At 38.8% G+C, this 23,111-nt stretch overlaps 1 protein-coding gene across 1 annotated transcript in view; it reads right to left on the bottom strand.

Annotated features, from left to right (window-relative positions):
* NAMPT (nicotinamide phosphoribosyltransferase) overlaps nucleotides 1–6,186 on the bottom strand; it is a 40,046-nt gene extending 33,860 nt beyond the window's left edge. The window contains exon 1 of the mRNA XM_069462558.1: nucleotides 5,507–6,186. Within this exon, the coding sequence (XP_069318659.1) occupies nucleotides 5,507–5,563 (57 nt within the window). The 5' untranslated portion in view covers nucleotides 5,564–6,186. The remainder of the gene's footprint in view (nucleotides 1–5,506) is intronic.
* Between the last annotated feature and the right edge of the window lie 16,925 nt (nucleotides 6,187–23,111).

Raw genomic sequence — 23,111 nt, forward strand, 5'->3', positions numbered from 1 at the left:
AGCTAAAGAGGGAAGACAAAAATAATACACAAACAAAATAATTTCAGATCAAAAAGGATGCTATGGAAAATTAAGAGAATGATGGGCTACAGTGGGCCTAGGAGACTACTTTAAATGGGGGGTCAAGAAGAATTCTCTCAGGTGACACATGAGCAGCACCAAAATGACAAGGAGACAGGGAATGCTTTGGCATAAAGGACAGAACAGAAGGAAGGCTAGTGTGGTTGGTGCTCAGACTATGGGGGTAGGAGGGAAGAGGTACATGGTAAGGTGAGAGGTAAGCAGGGATAAGAGCTTGCTTACTGGCTACACAAGGAACTTGGATTTTATATCAAGTGCAATGGGAAGCCATCACGCTTTAAGCTGGGGTGAATAAGATCTGACTCACATTTTAAGAAGATTAGCCTGTTGGTGGGTAGAGAATGTATTACCGGGGAACCAGTGTGGAAGCAGGAGTTAAGAGGCCACTGTCAAAGACCAGGTAAGATGAGAGAACTGGTCCAGTATTTTTGGAGGTAAAGCAGAAGTAGGCTGATGGACCGGATGTGGGAGATAATGATGGGGAAGAATTAAGAATAGCTCCTAGACTTTTGGCTTAAGCAACTGGGTTAATAATGGTGCCATTTATTGAGATGGGATTTTTTTATTGTTGTGGAAGGAATGGGTAGGGAAATCAAGATCTTAAGTTTAAATGTTAAGTACTACTAACAGTTTCCAGTATTCAAAATTAAAGTGAACTATAAAAAGGAAGCTCTTAAATCATGTTAACTATAGCACTGGTTTGACTTCTATCACTAGAGAAAATGGTTCTATGATAAATATAAAATTAATCACTAGATGTGGACAAAACAGAAAATATCTGATAATATCTCAGCAAACCTTACCACTGAAAACGTTTCCTAAAGGGGCATGGTCTTCTTGCTGCCTGAACATAAATACATGTGTTGTAAAGAACACAGGCACAAAGAAAAATGTAGTCCTTTTAATAGAATATAATTTCACAGTTATGTGATCGATTTACTTCATGAAAAGATAAGTTCCTAAAAATTATTACATACTAGGTAATAATAACTGGTCTTACTTTAATGCCTAGAACACAAAGTTTATAACAAGGGGCATCTTTTTCCATTATGGAGTGCTGTCCGACCAATTGCATCAAAAACCACTTCCAAGGCTAAAAATCCTTGCTCCCGTATGACAGTTAAAAACAAAGAAAATGTATGAGGTATGTTTAAGTTGAACAGAATCTTTCTGGAAAAGTCTAGTCTTCTAGATGCTTCTCTAGATGCCCCATAGGGTTGATATGATGTCTTTCCAAGATCTTTCCACCCACAATGGGGTCACATGACCAAAGGCAACTACTACTAACCTACTTTTTCAGTTTTACTTTTATTTTTAACTGCTAAGAAATGATCACAAACCAACATTTTAAATATGAGAATGTGTATATAAGAGTACACAGGATAACATATTCAAGGTCACAGGCAAGTCATGTTATCTATAATATCTAAGGGTAATCAGAAGAGGATCCACTCAGCCCTGCACTGGCTAAGACTTTCTGCTTCTTCAAAGCTAGAAGATTTGTGCTAGAAATGGCAAAAATCATAAATGATTCTTTCTTCTTTTCAGTATTATCTAAGATTTCTCAAGCCCTGGAAATCCGTCTGTTGTTCCAGAAAATAATTCACTGCTATTTGGCTTTGAAGCAATAATCACTCAAAAATATGGCTTAGGGATTTTTGGATTATATTATTTTGGAGAGGGTGAGAGATTACACAACCACCTATAATCACATTGCCTCTTCCCTTAAACCTCCTGGCATATAGTTTCTAAAAACTTCTACCTCTCTTGCCACACTTTCAAACCACATTCCATTAACTCACAATGAGAAGAATACCATCTTAATTATTACTGACCTAAATTAATCTTCCTATAAAATATATTCATGATTCATAAGATTTACTTTCTGTTTTCCAAGTTTTCCCTATAATTTATAATATAAAACTTACTGGAAAATCAAAATATATGGAAAATATCACATACATCTTTAAGGATGCATCCTAAGATTTGTAGGTAGTCTCTGGGTACAAACTGCAGCAGTACCCACTCCTCACGAGGCTCAGGTTGCCTTGGGAGCCACTGCAACTACACTGAGTGTTCAGAAGCAGTGAAAGACACGCAACTATGGAAAATAGGAACAGCTCAGAGGAAGACACTGAGAAGTCCCAGGCAGAACTAACTTGTCCATATCATGATGATGCTCATCTATCCCCCAGGCTTTTCCTCAAAAGCCCAAACTTCTTAGAAGATTTGTTATTATGCTAATGAGGAAGCAAAATTTTCTTTTTTTAACAAATCTGCCTTAAATGACTAATTACCAAATATAAATTACACAGCTCTTTGAAACTTTTAAGAATCAATTTTCTTCCATGCTGGATTTTAAGATCTACTCATCTTTGTCTTCTTTTATAATACCTAATAGGTCTCCAGTATTGATTAAATGAATGGTTGAAAACATGCTGAGTTCTGAATGACCAGCTTACAAATCTACACTGGACAGCACACTCCATAACTAATGTGTAATGCAGTTTAAACTGTAAATTGCTTACGGATTACTTTTGTGCACTCTATGTCTTTTCCAACTGCAGCACAATCGACACCTTCCATTAATTTGCTATAGGTAAAATGTCTAAAAATGTTATTTTTTCTCTAGTGCAGTTTGTTACAAACAATATTTACATAGAAGGTAAAGGAACAGAAAAGCATCTTTTAATGATCCACAGTTACTTGGGAACTAATCAATGGCTATTCCAGAGGTAAGTGAAAAAACAACCTGTTTCCTTTACAAAAAAGTTTCAAATGCATCTCTCCCTAGCTGGCTTAGCACAATGTAAATACAATCCATTAGATAATTTTGCCTTATTTTGAAAAATTTAAATGATTAACACATAAGATTAAGTGGACTCTTTATGTGTAACAAGAACCCAGGATGAAAATGGAAGAAAGAACCACATCTGCCTGTGTTCTTAATTCTTATTATGTTTAATAATGAGGTTACAGAAATGCATATATATTTCAAATGCTTCTCCTTTGGTTCAAATTGTTCTGGACTCTCTTGAGAGGATACAAGTAAAAACAAAATTCCCACATGTTGTCATGTGCTTGGCCACCATATCACCTACTTGCAAAAAAACTTTTTGTAGTGCTTAGGTAATCAGTTATTCTTCCTTCAGTTTCAGAAAGAAGAAATCAACAGTATTTTGCTCTTTTCATCAACATATCTAAAAACTATTAGTTCCCATTTTTAATTGGCCAATAATTTGTAAGCACAGATAAGGATATGTAACATTCTTATGTAATTTCTAAATAAAAGTTTCATTACTTCTAACCTCAAGATTATCATTTTTTCTCTCTTCTTTGCCTAAGAAGATAAAAAGACAAAAATGAAAAATAGGCCATAAGGACCACTAAAAATGTAAGGAAAATATAACTTAAAGACTAAATGTGACTGTGGAATACACAATCTATTTTAGTGTACTGCTGTAAGCCATTGGTATAAAACATACCAACCTGACTGAATCCTCTTGAAGGGATTTTTTGGAGGAAAAAAATGAAAAATCTTACTAAGATGAAATCCTCTGAAAAGGTTTCATATTAGAAAGGGAATGAAATACAGCATCCTGACTTGAAAATGGATAGGAATAAACTTTATTAAATGAGTGCAAATTCTAATAGTGCAGTTAAGCATGCCTTGCTGGGAGATTAGAAAACTTTAAGGTAACTCACTGTTCTAACTTAGAACATCTCAGAAAACTGATGTTAAAGAAACTCATGTACAGTTGTTAGAGGAACTGCAAGCTAAAGGAAGTTGTACTCTTTTTTGTCTTTAAAATTTAGACTACTAAACCTCCATTTATATTTTCCATTTGCAATTCAATCATTTCATAAGCTAATACTAAAAAACACCCAAAAATTATCTTAAAGATTTAGTTAAGAAAAAAAATTCTACAGGACTATGAATGAGACCATTCTAAAATCACTATAAAGATACTGAAACCACTGACTTAACTAAGAGAACACAAGAGGAGGTTTTAGGGCCAAGTAAAGGACCATACACTTGATATTATCAAGGACCATACTTGATAATATTAAGATCTTGCAATACTGTAGATTTCTACTTTAAAATTCCATTGAAAGACCGCTTGTTGATGAATGTTGGCTCAACTTAAATGACAACCCATCTGAGTATCACAGACAGAATCTTACGCCAATTGGAAAGAAACAGACAAAATACAACTTAAGTAAAAAGAGATTCTCTGAAATACTTTTTCGGAATATTTAAGGAAGGTTAAAACAAACAAACAAACAAAAAAAGCAAAGACTCCAAACCAAAACCCAAATCATAATGGTACCATGTTTAACCACTAGATTCCAAACCACCATGTTGCTCAAGTAAAAACTAAATTTACTTCACTTAAGTGGGGTTTCTGGTCTGACATCTCATATTTTGAGTGTCTTGACCAACAAAACTTAGAGTAGTCCAGTTTATGTCATATAATTTGTAACTAGGGGAAAGGACATTTACTAGATTTTCCTCTAATTATTCTTCACTTTATTGATGTGTTTCAAATAAAATTAATGTGGCAGCTGCACGTGCAAGTGTTCAATAGGCACATTAACACAATGTTGTGCCATTTCCCCCTCTACAAGTTTTCTGGAGTTAAAACTACAGTTCCTATAATTTCTCGTGTTTCACTTTCCTTTTCACAGAAATCCCGGAGTGAGCATATAGGAGTAAGAGCAGACTGGCCTCTGCAACAAGGGTAAGGAGCACGAGTGATCGCTAGTCGCAAACGAGTTTGACACTGAGCCCAGTGGAGTAGGACGGCAGAGGCCAGCACGGTTACCGGGGGCAGACGGGCGTCCTCCACCGGGGCCACAGGCAGGGGAACGCTGCAGCTTCGCCGCCCCTACCAGGACTTCTCCCACCTCTTCCTCTCCAAGGGACGTACCTGCCTTGTGCAAGGGGCGAGCGCGCCGGACCCAGCTCGGCGGCGGGGAAAACCCCGCTCCCTCTCTCCAGCGCCGTGCCCCAGGGGCCATTACCTAACTGGTCCGGTCTTCCAGCCGCCGATTCACTGGCCCGACCCAGCCCCCGGCCAAGAGGCCGCGCTCCTGGCGGGGGCATGCGCTCAGCCGGCGAAGCCTAAGCCCCGAAGCCGGCTCCCGCCCGCCTCGGCCCCCCGCCGCGTCCCTGCAGCCGCTCAACCCGGCCCCGCCTCCTGCCGTCCATCCCTCCATCCCTCCTCCACCCACCTCTTCCCCACTGCGGCGCCAGCTTCACCTGCCCGATCCCGCCGCCGCCGCCGCCGCCGCCGCCGCCCGCGCCTTCCCAGCGGGCCGCCCCGCGCCAGGACCCCAGACCCGGCCGCCCCCCGGCCCCAGCCTCGCGCTCGTCCCCAACGCGCCCCCCTTCTCCGTCACCTGCCCCCACCCCGAGCTCTACCTTGTAGGAGTCGGTGGCCAGGAGGATGTTGAACTCGGCTTCTGCCGCAGCATTCATCTCGGGCCAAAGTGCAGGGGCCGCGCGCCGCGAGCTCCCCGGCGCGGCTGAGAGCAAGGAGAAAAATGAGCTCCACCGCGCTCCGTTGCTTAAGTCACCGCTCGGTCGGAGGAAGGGGGGTGAGGAGGGGGGCAACGGAGCAGGGGGAGGGGTCAAGAGAGGGCGGGCCCGGGAGCCGTGACGCGGCGCGGGTGGCGGCGGAGGCAGCTCGCGTGCTCGCAGCTCAGGAGCTCAGGCGGCCTCCCTACCTCGGATCCCCCGCCCTCACGCCATCATCCCGGCGGGACGCGAAGGGGCGGGGTGCGGCCGCGCGTGCGCAGCGCGCAGGGGGCGGGGCGGGGAGGACGTGAGGCACGCGCTCTACCTCGCAGACGCCGGCCCGGGACGCCGGAGGCTGCGGGGCCGCCCCGCCGCGTGACCCCGAGTCCGCCTCGGTTTCATTTCCCGGACCGGCGCGGAGGGGCGGGGCCTGGGGGCTTTCCCAGCCTCGTCCCTCCTGCTAGGAGCCGGTTCGCCAGTCCCGCCCGGGAACTTTACGTCCTGCCAGTCCTGGCCCGTTTCCTCAGTCTTCCTGAAGTCACGCCACCCGGCTGGGGGCCGAGGAGCCTCCCACTGCCTAGCTCCCCGTCCCCCAGCGCGCAGTTACTCACCTTTGTCTCCATCCCTCTCGTCCCTCCTGATCCTCACCCTCTCTTTAAAATCCGAGGAGCTGCGGGGAGGGATGGGGTCTGAGGGGCCCCTTTAGTCTGGCGCATCACTCCGCTCTCCTCGGCGCTCTATGGCTGAGCTCTGTGAGCCTTTGAGAGATGTTTTGATTTTCCCGGAGAAAATAGCCTGCGTTGAAACGCGAGAGTTGAATTCAGTCCTCACGGATAACGAGGGGGGGACAAGACATAATTGACTCTGATATTGCCGGGAAGTAAAAGGCGACGGGCCAAGTCTTTGACAGGATGCGGAAACTGACTTTTATCATCGTTACAGTCTTTAAATCCCGGGAAACGAGTTGGCAACCTGCAAGTAGAGAAGTGAAATGACGTTTAATGACTTCACCCAAATACAGACCGTTCCGAGAAAGACTTGCGCAGTTCTCATGCATGGTTGCGTTTTTGCATGAAACTAACATTCTGTTTGTCCGCGTGCTCAACAGCTGTTTTTTTTTAATTTTATGATTTAGGTTTTGTAGGGTACAAGTAGCCAGGAAAAAGCACTTTAAAGAAAACTAGGACAGGACCTTTATAAACTGTCCTTCGAGTGATTAGAAATGTCTCATTTTACCTGGGGGCGATGTTGATGGTGGTGGTAGTGGAACTTGTGAATTGAGAGATTGATTTCAAGGAAGCTGGAAGCACGGCTGGTACTTTACATAAAAGCAGCTTTGGCCCAGACTATGTCCTGAAGTCAGTTCCTATGCTTGACAATCGCCTCCATCTATAGTAGATAGGCTACAGGCAAAGATCATGGAAGTGGGAGCTACCCCCAGGGGCTCACCGTGTAGTAAATACTACTAATACATTTACAATTATTTTCAGCAATGAGGTTAGAAACAAGACGGTTTGTTTTTTTGTCTCCTGTGTTTACTGGGGGAAATAGTTTTTTAAAACATTTGAATAATTAAATTGTTTTTAAAATATTTGATTTTGGGAAATTTTGTTATATTAGTTCAAGCAGTGCAATTCAAAGAAGGAAAAAGACCCTTTTGCCCGTCTTAATTTGGTGCTTTTTCCTTCATTCACTTAAAAATTTACATAACCGACTTTACTTACATGACAGATTTTTTACTTGCTTAGCTTCCTGGAATCCATATATCTATAACTGACCATTGTTCTATGCTGCTTTATGCAGGAAAAAAAAAATAGGATTCTGATTACAAAGTGGGCTTTGTTTATGGTAGCATTTTTTTTAAGAAGCAAAATTTGATCTTGCAATCTGAGTTGAATTTGCAGTTTTAAAGTAAAAAACTTTTATATCAGTGCAAGTAAAAAATGTTAATATTGTATTGACATTGTTTGTTAAATGCAGAAATGAGGCCTGCACGTATATTGACCTCAATACTCACAGCAGGCTCCAGAGGGAAAGATGACAATGAAGTCATGTTACCAAGAGAAAAATCACCATTTACCTAAGATAGAATAAGGCACATTCTCTATGTAACTACATAGTTAAGCTCAACCAATTTTGAATTAATTGGGGGTTTGGAACTATGAAATTATCACCAAATACAAAGCCAACATTTCATTTTGAAATGGCCTCACCTGAAAGACAATTTATGAGCTAACATTTAATATGTTTATCTAGTAACATGTAAAATACCTGAAAAACTTTTGCTCATGGGTCACAACAACATCACAAATAATAACTAATACATAGACTCAAACTGCCCCCCCTACTTGATTCAAAGCCCTGGTTTATTCTACCATTCCTACCAAATGGCCAATCAAGTGTGGCAACTTGGTCATCCAGCTCCTTGTCTCTACCCCTTGTAGTGCTGTGAAAGACCTGCGACTCACACATTTCATCAGGCAAAGTGTGTGACCCTATACCACTCCTGTTTCCACACACCCTTCCAGACAGCCTCTGGTACACTTTTGTATTTCAATGTTGCCTCAGATATTTTAATTGGACCTGATTTCACCTCAGTAAAAACACTGGAAAAGTAGGTGTGAACTCACCCCCCTGCAACCCCTGACAATGGTCCTATCCATCTCCCTTGTTTACCTCCTCTAGGCTTACCAATTTGTAACAATTGTCACAAAGACAAATGTAAAGGAAGAGCTTTTTAAAATTAAACTTAGAACTTTTTCTTATTGAACCTTCCTAGGCCCCTGGGGGGACCTCTGAGAGTTCTAATTTCCCAGGAGAAAGCTTTGTCTACAGAAAGATATGGGTCTTCACGGATACAATTATTTATCAGTGCTGCACTCTATAATGATGCAAACTGCTGAGCCTCTACGACCACACAGAGGCCCCACAAACTATGGAGTCTTAGTCTGCAAACACAGAGGTGATAGAGTAACTGTAACCCACATACAGTAAGAATGAGTGCATAGATTATCTACAGACATTCCATTGCAAAATGTTCTTGTACCCTTTCTGTGATGTCTTTGTGGACTGACTACACTACGCTCTCCTGACTGTTTGCTGGGCAATGCTGAGTTGCTCATCTGATGTTAAACTCTCTTCAAATCTCACATCCTGCAGGATGTCTTCCCAATCTATGTATGCTGCATGGCAAGTCTCAATATTCCCCTCTCTTTAGTTGTATTTTTGTTTTCCATTGTATCCAAACATATATTTTTCTAATTCCAACCAAATAAAATGGAAAATAAAGGTAGAAAGTGAGGACTGAACAAAAATAAAAGGTTTAAAATCATCTTGAAAAGTCAGGTAAATGTGTATGTTGTGATGCTGTGTGGAGATTCAGGTGTTGTCATTTTTGCTGATGGTTACTTAAGGCTCACGAGCCCAAATCAATGACTGAGAGAATCAGACTATTGAAGTGTAAAAGAATGTCAGTCTTTTAATTCAGTTTTCCTAAGTGAGGTCTGTTTATCACTGATGTACATGTAATGAGTATCAATGGTACCCAAACACACGTTTTTATTTATAATAATTATGTATTTACTTTTAAAGAGTATTAAAAATGTAACTAACACATAAAACCTGATTTTTCGTGGGTGTTATTACTTAGGATGAAGCCAAAGTAGATGGGCACTCAGACTGGTGAACTTTACTATTTATTTTCCTTGCTTTTCCCTAACCTGTAAGCTGTTTTCATATCCTCCACATGAAACTTGTTTTCTTGAAGAAGCTGAACATGAAAGACTGTATACTATATTATTTCATTTAAATGAAATTCTAGAAAAGACAAAGCTGTAGTGAAAGAAAGCAGATCAGTGGTTTCAGAGGCTGAGGTTAAAAGAAACAGATTGACTACAAAGGGGCATGAGGAAATTTGGGGGGTAATGTATACATTTGTCCAAATCCATTGAATTCTATACTTAAAATTGGTGAATTGTATCTCAATAAAATTGAACATAAAAAGACTGATTTTCTTGTAATCATTTAAAATATTTTTTCCCTGTTCTTCCATTCTGTTTTCTTCTGTTTCCACACTCACGTCCTTTTGTTCTCATCTTAGTTTACATGACTTAGAGATGAACACCATTTTGTCCTCCTCAGAGAAAGGATAGTTCTTGAAGTTGCTGTATGTTCAAGAATCCTGGTACCAAAAGGAGTTTGAAAATTCCTGCTATTGAGTAGGAAACAGGAAAAGGAATCGATCTCAATATGATTCAGTTCAAGAGGAATGTATAAACAGTGGATAGACAGCTGTATAAAGAAACACTAGAGGTCTTTAAAAAGAAATGTTATATTACCATCAGCTCTGTTTTCAGAGCAGTTATGAAATGACAGAACAATATAGGTAGTTAATTCATTATTCCCAGCAGAGTCAACATTGGATTGTGAGATCACAATAAAGCTGCATGTGGATATAATCTCTAAGTCCAGGGACAATGTCTAAAGAACAATTAAGGCCTGGATAAAGATCAGTCAGCCCCACGCAGTTTCTACACCCTGGACTTTTCTAGACCAAGAACTGCTCTACCTGTAAAATCTTAAACTGCAGCACTGCATTTCTTGATTGGTACATCTTGCATTTCTGGGTCACTTCCTCCCCCACAATACATCCAACCTTAGCTCTCAAGACATTGTCTCTTGCCCAGCATTTGCCCATCCATATGACTTCACTTTCTTCCTATTCCTTCATATTATCAACATCATCTCTGGCACTAGCCCTCCAGTTCCCACAGCCTTACCTTTTTGCTCTTAGGGTATCCAGGATTCTGAGCACTGAAAGGGAACATCACATAGCCGCGAGTTTGCCAACCAAAGCAACACATGCAATGTTGCCTGGGAATCCTTTTATTCCCCCCATTTGGTGTTCTTTCCCATTTTGCTTGGTAGTTATTTGAAATGTTTACCTCTCTCCTCAAAATCCTTACCTCCAAACAATTCCCTCTCTCTCAGGAGATGATGTCCCCTACGCCAGTAAGAAAAGGTAAGACCAGCAGGTAGGAACTCCCTGAACTGTGAGAGCAGAGGTCTGTCTTACTTAGAGGTCTATTCTCAGAGCAAAGTGTAGCACCACGCACATAGTAGGGGCTTAGTAAATATCTACTGAATGAATGAAGCAGCAACTCTTATCAGCAACAAAAGCAGGAGGGCCCTGTGCTATTAATAGACTGTATTGTTGGCCCATAGTCAAAGCTCTTCTCTATGATGTTGTTCACCCATATTCACATGTCCCTGTTCTGTTGAACTCAGGCATGATCAGAGTTGCTCTGGCCATGAAATGTGAACTAGCCACGAAATGTGAGATGCTGTGCCTCCCTTCCCAGCAGCAGCTTTAAGAGCTTGCTCGTGGTTTGCTGTTCTCTCTTTTCCTTCTGTGTCAAGGACTGCAGTGTTCCAGATGGGGGCTGATGCACTTGCCTCGATCCTGAAATGTGGACAGCGCGGAACCGAGTCAGAGCCAACTGGTCCTGGATGTGTGGTGTGGGAGAAATAAACCTTTGTTGTCTTAGGCCACAGAGATTTTGGAGGTTGTTGCCGCAATATAACCTGGTTAATCTTGACAGATATAGGCTTCCACACGTGATATTTTCTTTTTTCTCCAAGCGCAGGGAAAGAGGTGTCCTTCCTGCCCCAGGTTAATCTCCCCCAACCCTACCAGTCTCTTTGGGCCCCCTCCCTCAGTTGTCACCCCTCTCTTCTGAACTTTCAAGCACTCCCTTTCTGTCAACTTCTCCTTGGCATTTGAATCTCTCCCATCTTAAAAAAGAAAACCACACAAGCTAACTCTTCTTACACTTCAATTCCTTTTCCAGGTATTACAACTTCTCTCTTCTTTTCTGGAAAAAGAGATTTCTACCTCCCATCTCTACTCTCTTTCCTTATCTTACCTTCTCTGGTCTGTGTGGCACTGACACTTTGGCCACACAAGCTGGCAGACCCAATGGTTGTATTTCACAGATATTGGCTAGTACACCAGTAAAAAGAAAAGGACTTTGTTGTTTTTGCTTCTTTTAACCATTATTCCTCTAGTTTTCCCCCCTGAAACCAGGGCAAGAGAACATTTTCTCTAAAGGAAGGCTGAACCTATTATTCACGGTTCCTTCTGTTGTGGAGCTTGGTTGTAGGTTCCGGAAGCAACTGCTGTTATCTATCTCAAAATTTATTTTCCTACACATACATGGTAGAGCCTTAGGTCTAGGCTATGTACTTTTTTTTCTTTCCTGATGGTGTGTTTCCTATTCACCTGTAGCATCTATTAATCAGAGGCTAGGCAATGGTGTATATCCTATCTTTGTCCAGAGGTATTAATCATACTGTCCTGGGTCCAACAATCAGTCTCGAAAAACTTTTCTTCATTTTTCATAGGCTGCTGAGGGGCTCCTGATGCAAAGAGGCTTGTTAGGAAGGCCACACAGCAGGAGGTAAGTGTTGGGTGAGTGAGTGAAGCTTCATCTGTATTTATAGCTGCTCCCCATCACTTGCATCACCACCTGAGCTCTGTCTCCTGTCAGATCAGCAGTGTTATTAGATTCTGCATTATGGTGAGTTGTATAATTATTTCATTATAGATTACAATGTAATAATAATAGAAATAAAGTGCATAATAAATATAGTACTCTTGAATCATCCCAAAACCATCTCCCTCCCCACCCGAATCTGTGGAAAAATTGTCTTCCATGAAACCGGTCCCTGGTGCCAAAAAGGTTGGGAACTGCTGCTATAAGCTACATGTAAGAAAATTGATCTGCTCCTGAAATTCATCCAAACTCATTAAGAATGAACATGAGCACTACCCTGAAAACTGAGCAGCATGTCTATATATAGTGTTTAATTAAAATCATCCAATATAATTAAAGCCCATGGCTCTTGCCAAGGCTCTTGCCAAGACATTTATTTAAAAATAAATGTCCTGTTCTGTTGAACCATACCAATGATACTGTAGACACTCACATGATAAATCATCATTCTAGATTTTCTTTTGTTTCTCCAGGTCACACCAACTTTGTAGGGTAACAAAAATCACGTGAAAGAAACAAAATGGTTTAGGACTTAAAGTCCTCACTTCCCCTTCCAAATTATCCCAGGTCCTCCCTCCTCAGTGTCTCCAAGAGGCTCATTTCAACACGTTGATTGCTCTGGGACTTTGGGGTCATTCTCACTGATCTTTACTCCAGTGCAGGGTAGCCTTTTCTAGCATGACTGGCATCCTTCTGCTGCCACATGTCCTATAGCTATGATCATCTAGTGGTTTTGTGCTTTGTGCTTTGTAAAATGTAGTGCTGGGTAAGGCTCTTGGCCCCTCAGTGATTGTAACTTTTGATTCACCTTTCAAATGAATTCTGGCTTTCATGGTTCTCTCACTTAGATACTTAAGACAACTTTCCAGGAGCTTACCCAGAGGAATATTTGAATGCTCCCATCCTGTTTTAATGAAAAGGTCTCTCCTCACTTTTCTCAGTTATGATGCTTTTGGTTGCAAGTAACACAATAGCTTATTAAAGGTGGTTAAGGAACAGGGGTTTAATGTCATCCACAACAGGAAGTCTTGAGATAGGGCTTCTTTGTGGTGGGTTCAGTAACTCAAAAATATCAAGATTCCTGGCTCTTTCCCTTTTTTCTCCTCTGTTACCCTCAATATATTGAAGGTTTGTCCATGCATGGTCGCAAGATGCCTGCCCCAGCCCTAAGTATCCCAACGGTGCACAAAAAGACACAGAAGTAAGAAGGGAAAGTGGTATTTTGTTTTGTGTACATCTCTTTCCCAGAAGCCCCTAGCAGACTTCCCTTGGGCCCTACTGGCCAGAGCTGGATGCATACACATCCCATAGCTGCAAGGGAGGCTGAAAAAGAGAGAAAGCTGGCATATTCAGTCTCTACAATGGGTGGAAAGTTCTGCCAGCAAGGAGCAAGGGAGTTAGGAATGGCTATTGCAGGGGTCCCCACATCACTGCCAAGTTGGAACCCAGAAGCCTCAGGTGTCTTCTGCCTCACAGTGAAGTCTGTCTACATGAAGGAACCCTGCCCCTAGACTTGGTCTCCTCTGTCTCCTTTGTTAGGGAGTAACAATCTCACCATTCCAGATCATTCCATCATTTCCAAAGATCTTTCAATAATTTATTCCAACAGCCCAAGGCAGTCTTAACGCAAATAGAACTCCTGTGGCCTTCCTGGTACTCCAGAATCAACCGGAGCAGGGTATGTAGATTAATGCCCACTTCTTCCCTTCTTTCTCCCATTCCCCCACCCAACTTTTGTTACTTTAAAGCAACAGAAAACAATGTTTTCTTCTTATGCAGGCACAGAAAAATGTGCGTGGGCTAGCAAAAATGTTTGTGCTTTTTTTTTTCAAGAATAATCCTTAATATCTCTGAGGAGTAACCACACAACAATGACTTATTCTCATATACCCTCATTGAATTAATCTCATTTCTTTTCAACATTACATCATGAGCCCAGTGTATCATTATACTGAATGTAACATAGTATTGGCTCTCATGTTGTCAACAACAGTTGTTAGGTACAATCTAAATCCTTTTTAACGTGTTATGCTCAGACTGTAAGAAATCAATGTGAGCTATTTTATTGTTATCACTACCATCCAAAAGCATTTGTTAGGCACTTAATTTCATGTAGTACTGTTCTAGCTGGTATAAAAAGAAAGTAATTCTACACATTATGCCTAGAGGTTTAATACTAAACACATGGGCAGTAATCGATTGAGTTAAATATTCATAATTATCCCTGCCGAAGAGGGAGGCCAAGCTCAGGCTGGGCTATACCTCAAAAAGGCCTTTATTCAATTCCATTACATTTCTTGAGCACCTACAATGCTCAAGACACTGTTGCGCCTATAGGGATTGATGTAATAGAATCTCTGCCTTCTAGGGGCAAATAATCTTATAGGAAAGCACACACAGATTACCCAAGAATCAGTTTCCCTTCTTGTGAAGGACAATTCACGTCCTTTCAGAAATTGTATACTTTAGCCTTGCTCTGCTAAAATTCTGCCTTGAACCATTGCTCACTTTGCTGCTCCCAGATGCCTAGGATGCCCACACTGTAATCCTCTCTGATGAGATGATTCAATGTCTACAAGGAGCTCGGTGGAAGGCAGGAAACGATGGGATCAGCTTTACCTCTTTTAAGACCATGCTCCTTGTTAGAGCACATTATTCCACATAATGTGTGATTTAGGAGATAGTTAGACTTCGTTGGCTGTCACAAAATCCCTCCAAAAAGTGGCTTACATAAGATTTAAATTTACTTCTTTCTCTGAGAATAAGCAGTGCAAGAATGATACAGTGGTTCGGTAATCCATGCCCTTTGTGTCTTCTTGCTTTGCCATCCTCAACTCCAGGCTTCCACGACGTGGTCTAAATCAACTGCTCCAAGTCTGCTCGTCAACTTTGTATCAATATGGCTGCTGTATGCAGAATGGAATATAGAGGGTAAGAAACAATCATGGAAACCAGTAAGTGTTCTTTGTAGCCCAGGCAAGAGATGATGGTGGCTTGGACTAAGATGATAGGAGTATACAGAGAAAGAAATGAGCAGATCTGAGATATTTGGAAGTAAATAGGACTTGCTGAGAGAGAAGATATATTTGGAGGAGTTAGGGGAGATTCATGAGGGTGGAGGGAAGAGTGGAATCTATGCTGACTTTTAGGCTCTGGCTAAGAGCCTGGGTGATTCTATTAGATGAGTTGTGGACAACTGGGGAAGGAGAGATCTGGGGGATCTAATCAAGAGTTCAGTTTGGGCAGTTTAAGCTTGAGATTCCTATTAGACAATTAAGAGATTACCTACTTGCCTTCTGAGTTTTTGATTATTATCTGAACTTCTCTTTCCTATGTCCTGATACCTAAGTGGATACTCAGTCCCAAATGCTTCCATGTTAGGAACAAATCTGTGCTCCTATCCATTCTTCAGTTTCGTTTCTACAATTTCCTGGCTATTTGTTTTCAGGCCAGGCTTTGTGGCTCTCAATTTTCCCAGCTCCATTCTGCATGGTACTGGCTTCCTGACCCCTCTCTCAGCCCAATCCTGTGTTTCTGCAGTTGTGGATGCCTTTGCACTAAGTCTACACAGATCAAGTTTTTGGGAATAGATCAATGATTTTTTTCAAATGAAAGATCTTGGAAATTTTTGTCTTGTATAATTTTCTTCTTTTGTTCTTATCCATTTATTGGGTATGTGCAAAGAAATAAAACACATTTTTACAAAATGGCCAAACACTAAATTATTTATTTATTTATTTATGATTGATTGATATTTTCCTAATTTTGAAAATAAATATCTATTGCAAATGAAGATAGAAGCAAAAGAAAAGCTACTATATTCTTCATGTAAAAAATATGTTAAAGGCATGGTTTTAAGAGCATCCAGAAATAGTTCCACCAGGTTACTCAAAGTTGATCGATCTATAGAAGACTGAAAAACACTAAACTGACAAGCAGCTGATTGGTCTTTTCATGGGAAAATTTAAGAAATTGTTATGTGAAATAAACCTGATTTGACAATGGGATCCTATTATCTGTACCGTAGGTGTCCTCTGTAAACCAGTTTTCTTGTTAATAATTTTCTTGGCAGATACAGAATGTTAGATGCTCTTAAAAGATATGTCCATTAAGCCATCTAAGTTTGGGAAATTAGTTTCTTTATTCCAGGGATATTTCTGTCAAGGTTAGCACTGTTGGTCTTCTAGAATCAAAGCACCATCCTCCTGAATAATATCAGATGCATACTGACATATTCCACAGATACGGTTTCAATGTGCCATGCAAGTTACACTGCAATTGGAGAGGGGAACAATTTTACTTTACATGATGTTTGAGCCATATCTTCTTGACACGAGGATTGGTCACTTTCTAACTCTACCAACAACTTGTCTGTAGTTCTTTCTTTAGCTTTTGGTGTCATGGTTACATTACTTTCTGTTTTTACTTTCAGAAGATTATCTTTTTCTGATTCTATCCCCACATTCTGGATATTCTAGTGTAGTCTTTCATGTGCCAAAGATAATCAAGTTTTAAGAATGATTTTAAAACTGTATGCCAGAACCATTAAATGTACTAAGTATTCGTAAGTTTTTTCACAATGAATTTATTTAAATTAATTATTATTTTTTATTAGGCATATTTGTTCTTTTATTTTTATCAATACATTGTAATTGTACATATTTATGAGATACAATTTGATGTTTCAATAATATGTATTATATAATGATCAAATTGGGGTATTTAGCATATCCTCAAACTAATTATTAATGTGTGCAAATCTACTGAAATGGGATAACTTAGAAAATTTGGAAGGGCATAAATGCTCCATGGGCCCTGAATTCTAATTAGTATATAAATATGTATTAAAAATCAAAGAGGAAATAAATTTATGCAGATTGTACTTATTCATCCCCATTACTTTACACATAAAGAAGAAGTTTGTATTATTTTTGATCTGTGGCAAAGGGTATGCTGACAGTGATACGAAAGTAGAGAGCTGGACAATTATGCAATAAATGTGATCAATATAACTTGCTGGTGATTTTATATGACTTATTCAATTTTTTAAATTGCACAAGTAGTAAATATATAAGTTATATTGAATATGGAATTCAGAAGCTCATAAGATAAAAACATAAGTTAATTTTTATATTCTGGTTTGCTAAAAACTTTTTTGGTTTAAACATGAATGGACATTGACTTTTTATAGAATACTATTTTTGTATCTATTGAAATTAACCACTTTTTTTCCTTTAATCTTTCAATGCAATAATTACATAGAACTATTTGCTGTATTGAATAGCCTTGTTACCTGAAATAACTAAGCCCTACTTCCTCATGTTGTATTATTCTTTAATATATTGCTGTTTGATTTGTTAATGTTATACTTAGGACTTTCACAGGTATGTTCAGGAATTATACTGGCACAGAATTTTTTTTGTGTGTACATTATATCCTTCTCTAGTTTTGATATTAGAGTTATACTAGCCTCAAAGAATGAGTTGAGAGGTTTTGCATCTTCTCTTATGTTCCAGAAAAATTTATATAACACAACAATTTCTTTTTAGAATTCCCCTGTGACAAGACTTGGCCTGGTGCATTTCTTTTGATTGTTTCTTTTAATAACTTTCTTGTTATTGAGAATTTCAATCACACAAAAAAAGTAGAGAGAATGACATAATGAACCACCATGCATACATCACTCACCTTCAATGACTGTGAATTCTTTCTTTCTTTTTTTTTTTTTTTTGGAGATTATCAACTCCTGATCAATCTTGTTAAATCTATTATTTTGAAGCAAGTCTTAGATACTATATCATTACTGTAAATGATGAGTACATTTGACTATAAATATTTCAATCTCTAAAAGAGAAATATTCTTCATTAAAATGTATCCACAATACCAAACTTAAATATTCACAATAATTTCTTAATACAATGAAATGTATGAAAAGAATGAAATGTGTTCAATTTTCTAATTGTCTGAGAAATCACATTTTATAATTTATTTGTTTGAATCACAAATAAGGTCCACATATTGTAATTGAATCATATATTTTTTGTCCGTTTTGATTTTTAGGTTTTTCTTCGATATCTTTTTTCTTTCAATCTATTTGTTGAGAGAATTAGGTTATCTCGAAGTTTCCTGTGGTCTGGACCAGTGTTATGTAATAGAAATAAAATGAGAATCACATGTGTAATTTAAAGTTTTCCAGGAGTCACAATAAGAAATGTAAAACGAGATAGGTGAGATATAGTTGAGTGAGCTACTTTATTTAACATAATATATCCTAAATAGTATAAATATCATTTCAACATGTAATCAATATAAAAATTATTAATAAGATGTTTTTTATTCTTTTTCTGGACATATCTACTGTATATTTTATTTACAACATATCTTAATTTTGACTAGCCACATTACAGATGCTAAATACCCACACGTGGCTAGTGTCTATAGTAATGAACTCTACAGGTCTGGATTTTGCTGAATGCATGCCTATGATGTAGTTTCACGTATTTCTCAATCCTCTATATTTTCTATAAATTTTCTAAGGCTTAATCCTTAGGTGTTTTGTTTTGTTACAAGACGTCTTCATAGGCAGTATTTTTTTTCTTCAGGAGGCACATACATCTAGTTGTCACTCCTTTTCTTGTGATGTTGGCATCTATTCATGCTCAGTGTTTAGATCCATTAATTCATTTGGGGTTATACAATGGTGATATTCCATCGCTCTTTTTTTTTTTTTATCAGCAGAAATATGTCTACAAAGGAAAACTTTCCATCACATACTATTTGAGTATCTGCCTATATAGTTCATACAAAAAAATCAGAATAAATGCTTTCTTTATATTTGCTATAATAGTTTTCAAAATAATGAGTTGGTTTTCTAATATTATCCAAATTAAATCAATAAGTTTATTACAGTATTATTTGTTTTAGTTATCCATTGCCTTATAAAAAATCACTCCAGTACTTTTTAAAAACATTATCTCTCAGTTTCTATGATCAAGAATTCAGGAAGGACTTACCGACTTGCTTTTGGCTGAGGTCTTTGTTGAAGTCAGATGGGGGTTGAAGCTGAATCACTGGGGGGCTGGTGCAACTGAGGGCTGTTAGCCGTCTGTCTCTTTTCTTGCAGTCTCAGGGCCTTTTTATGTGGTCACTCTACATGAGTTAGTTTGGGCTTCCTCACAACATGGCAGTCTATTTGCTGCAAGAGCAAATATTTTAGTGAGCAAGGTGGAAAGCTGTTGTGCTTTTCATTCTTTTTTTATTGATACATAATGTACATATTTATGGGATACATGTGATATTTTGATACATGCATACAATGTGTAATCAAATCAGGGTATACAGGATGTCCATTTCCTCAAACATTTATCCTTTTTTTGTGTGTTGGGAAAATTTCAGATCTCTTCTAGCTATGTTGAAATATATAATAAGTTATCATTAATAATTACTGCTGTGCTATCGAATGGGAACAAACACACAGGCTGCTTTCCTTTTACATCTGAGCCTTGGAAGTCACCTTACATCACTTCCACCGTACTCTCCCTCATGGGAGTGACCATTGGCCCTCTAGTCATGTATTACTTATCTATTTCTGCATAATGATATCACTACAAATTTAGCAGCTTAAAATAAGACGTAATCTATTAGCTCACAGTTTTTGTGGGTCAGAAGTCATGGCTTCGCTGGGTTCTCTGCTTCATTGTCTTACAAAGCTATTATTGAAGTAGTAGCCAGGGTTGGGGTCTCAGAAGAGGCAGGATCCATTTCCAAGCTTAAATGGCTATTGGCAGCATCACATTTTTGTAGACTGTAGGACTGAGGACCTCACTTTCTTTCTGGTGGTTGGCAAGAGACTACTCTTATTTCTTGTCATGTGGACCATCCCAATGTGCTGCTTGCATCCTCAAAGCTGGCAAGGGAGAGTTTCCTAACACAATGTGTTGCCATCTTACATGACATGATTAGATACAGGTATTCATGTGCATCATGCAACCTTTGCCATATTCTACTGGTTGGAAGCAAGGTTCAGTTCCACCTGCACTCAAGGGATGCAGATCACACAAGGGCACTTTGGATTTCTTTCAGTAAACAAGTCAATAAAGATGTTTTACTGTGCAAGGCAACCAGTCAATCCGAGGAAAAGAAAGATGACTTCTGTCCTAGTTGCTCTCTGTTTCTTGGGAAGGATTTAGGGATATTTAACACCATGTTGCTACTGTAATTTTCCCTCAAAGCATTTCGTTAGCAGCAGATTTTTTGATACCTTTTAAATTTCTTCTGTGGCTTTTATCTATTGAGGTTCTTTCTCTCTCTTTAAAAGTTTTATCATGTATATTCCAGCAAGATCATTCATTTCATAGATATATTGTCCTTTAGTAATCTCTGTAAGGTCTATTTATTTCATTGTTCTTTTCAAGGAAATAACTTGTAATACTACTGAATAAGTCATATTTTCTGTTTAATAAATTTTGCTTTCAATGTTTTATTAATTATTTGGTTTTTATTTTGAGTTTTTTTTAGTTTCTTGAGTTAATTTGTTTTTAGTTATATTAGTTATATTTTAGTTATATTAGTATTTATATTATTTGAGTTGATACACTATCCCCTGAGTACTATTTTGACTATATTAGTTAAGTTTTTAGATAGTTATTTCTCATTTTTGTTTATTTTAAAATAGTTTATAATTTTAGTTTTAATTTTTGAACACTTTCACATTATGTAGAAACATTTAAAAATGTTTTTTATTTTCTAGTTAATTTCTAATTTTACTTAATTGCTATCAGAGAATCAAGACTGTATGATTTCTGATTTCAAGAATTTCTTGGAATTTGAGATATTTCTCTTTGACTTGATTTATGTCCAATTTTTGTAGCTCTTTCATGAGTATTGGGAAATAATGTGTATGCTCTCTTTTTTTGAAGGGGAGTAAATATATATTAGATCAAATTTGTTAACTATATTATTCAAATTCTTCACATTCTTTCTTAAATTCTGTATACTTGATCTATCAGTTTCTGGTACATATATGTTAAGGTCTCCCATTATGTTTATGCAATTGTCAATTTCTTTTTGTATTAATAACATTTTCAATTTTTTGCTTTAGATGTTATATTATTAGGTTAAAGGTTTTGACTATTCTACCTTTTTTCATAGATTGTCCTTTCATCAGTATAAAATAAGCCCCTTTTTCCATTTGATGATTTTTTATCTTAAATGTTATTCCATGTGAAGTTAATATCACCATATTTGCTTTCTTTTTATTAACATTTACCTTGGCTGTTTTCTTCCCCCAATACTTTATTTCAATTGTTCTGGGTCATTTTGTTTTAGATATGTCTCTTACATAAAGCATGTGACTGGGTTTTTTAAAAACTACAGATTTTTTTTCTATCTATTAATACAGGAACTTAATCCATTCATATTGTTGGGTCACATCCTGACATTTTCTTTTATGTTTCCCATTTACTCTTCTTTCTTGTTGATTTTTCCCTTTCCTCTGAAGATCAAGAGAAAATCCTAAAAGTTCACAGAGAAAAAAGATAGGTTACTTACCAAAGAATAAGAAGCGGAATGCCAATGGACTTTGCATCAGCAATACAGGATGCTGGGCTAGTTCTGAAGGAAAATTATTTTTAAACTAGAATTCTATAATCAGCCACACTTGCATTCAAATGTGAGAGGGGGAAAAAAAGACATTTTGAACATGTCACTGCTGCCTACTGAAAGTCATGCTGCAGGGGCAAAAAAGTCTCATCCAGTGCGACTCTTTTTACTGCAGTCTTTCATATTCTTGCCCAATCATGCTCCTTGTTATTTGTGGATCCTGAGCTTGGAGCAGGGGTCAGCAAACCAAACACCTGCCCTGCAGGCTGTTTTTGTAAAGAAAGTTTGATTGGAACACAGCCATGTTGGTTCATTTACGCATCCATGGCTGCCTTGCCCTGCAACAGCAGACTTGAGTAATTGCTGTAGAGACTGCCTGACTCACAAATCAGGGTGAGGACAGAGAAGCCCCCAGGGTGCAATGTGAAGGAGGCGTTCCTTTTTAAGACTGACCCTGCACTTGCTTGACCTTGAGCACGAGCTCACTAGCCGCCTCACCCTAGTCCCTACTCTGCTTAGAATGTTTACCATGTGGCCCTTAAAAGAAATTGTTCCCCAGCACCTGCTTTAAAGTATCTCTGCAAATGTTTCTGTACGTGATACGGACTGTGGTTTTCTACATTTGGCTCTCTTTCTCAATGTGATCATGCATGCTTTTTATTTTGTGATTCATTATGTTTTAAATATTTTTTCTAGATGGTTTGAGTAGAAGGGGAGGTTAGGTATATTTTACAAAGAAATCTAATGACAATTTAGTCTAAAATATAGCATTTTAATATAAACTGCTATTCTTCTCTTGTTCCATTTTTTCCCCCCCCAGTTTTCTTGTAGAATCTATTAGTGGGAGTTTTATCTTTTCAGAACAAATCTGACAGTGCTGCAGAGGACATGGTCTAGAGTTATATATCCTTTCCCAACCACCTTTTGGTCCAGTTCCTAAAAGGTTCATAAATATGTCACAAGAAATTTCATTCATATTGATTTTTTTCCTGCTCTGAATTTTTTTATATTTATTGCTTGAGACATAGAATTAATACCTTTCTTTCCCTTGTATTGGCTGCCTTGCACAGTAAAACACCATTACTGACTTGTTTATTTATTCAGTATCTACTTTGTGTTAAGTGCTATGCTAGGGGATGGGGCTACAATGGTGATGAGAAAACCAACACTGTTCCTGCTCTCAGGGAGTTTACAGTCCAGTGGGGGATGTTGAATTACAAGCCCTGGTGAGTGGTGTGAAAGAAAGAAAGATGCAGGAGGCTGCAGTGATGTCTAAAAGGTGGTCCTGACCTAGTCTGAGACTGCTTCCCCGAGAGAGGGATGTTGGAGCTGCAATGTGCAGGATAAGTAGGAA

Source organism: Eulemur rufifrons, chromosome 29, assembly GCF_041146395.1.
Source record: "Eulemur rufifrons isolate Redbay chromosome 29, OSU_ERuf_1, whole genome shotgun sequence".
Classification (NCBI taxonomy): domain Eukaryota; kingdom Metazoa; phylum Chordata; class Mammalia; order Primates; family Lemuridae; genus Eulemur; species Eulemur rufifrons.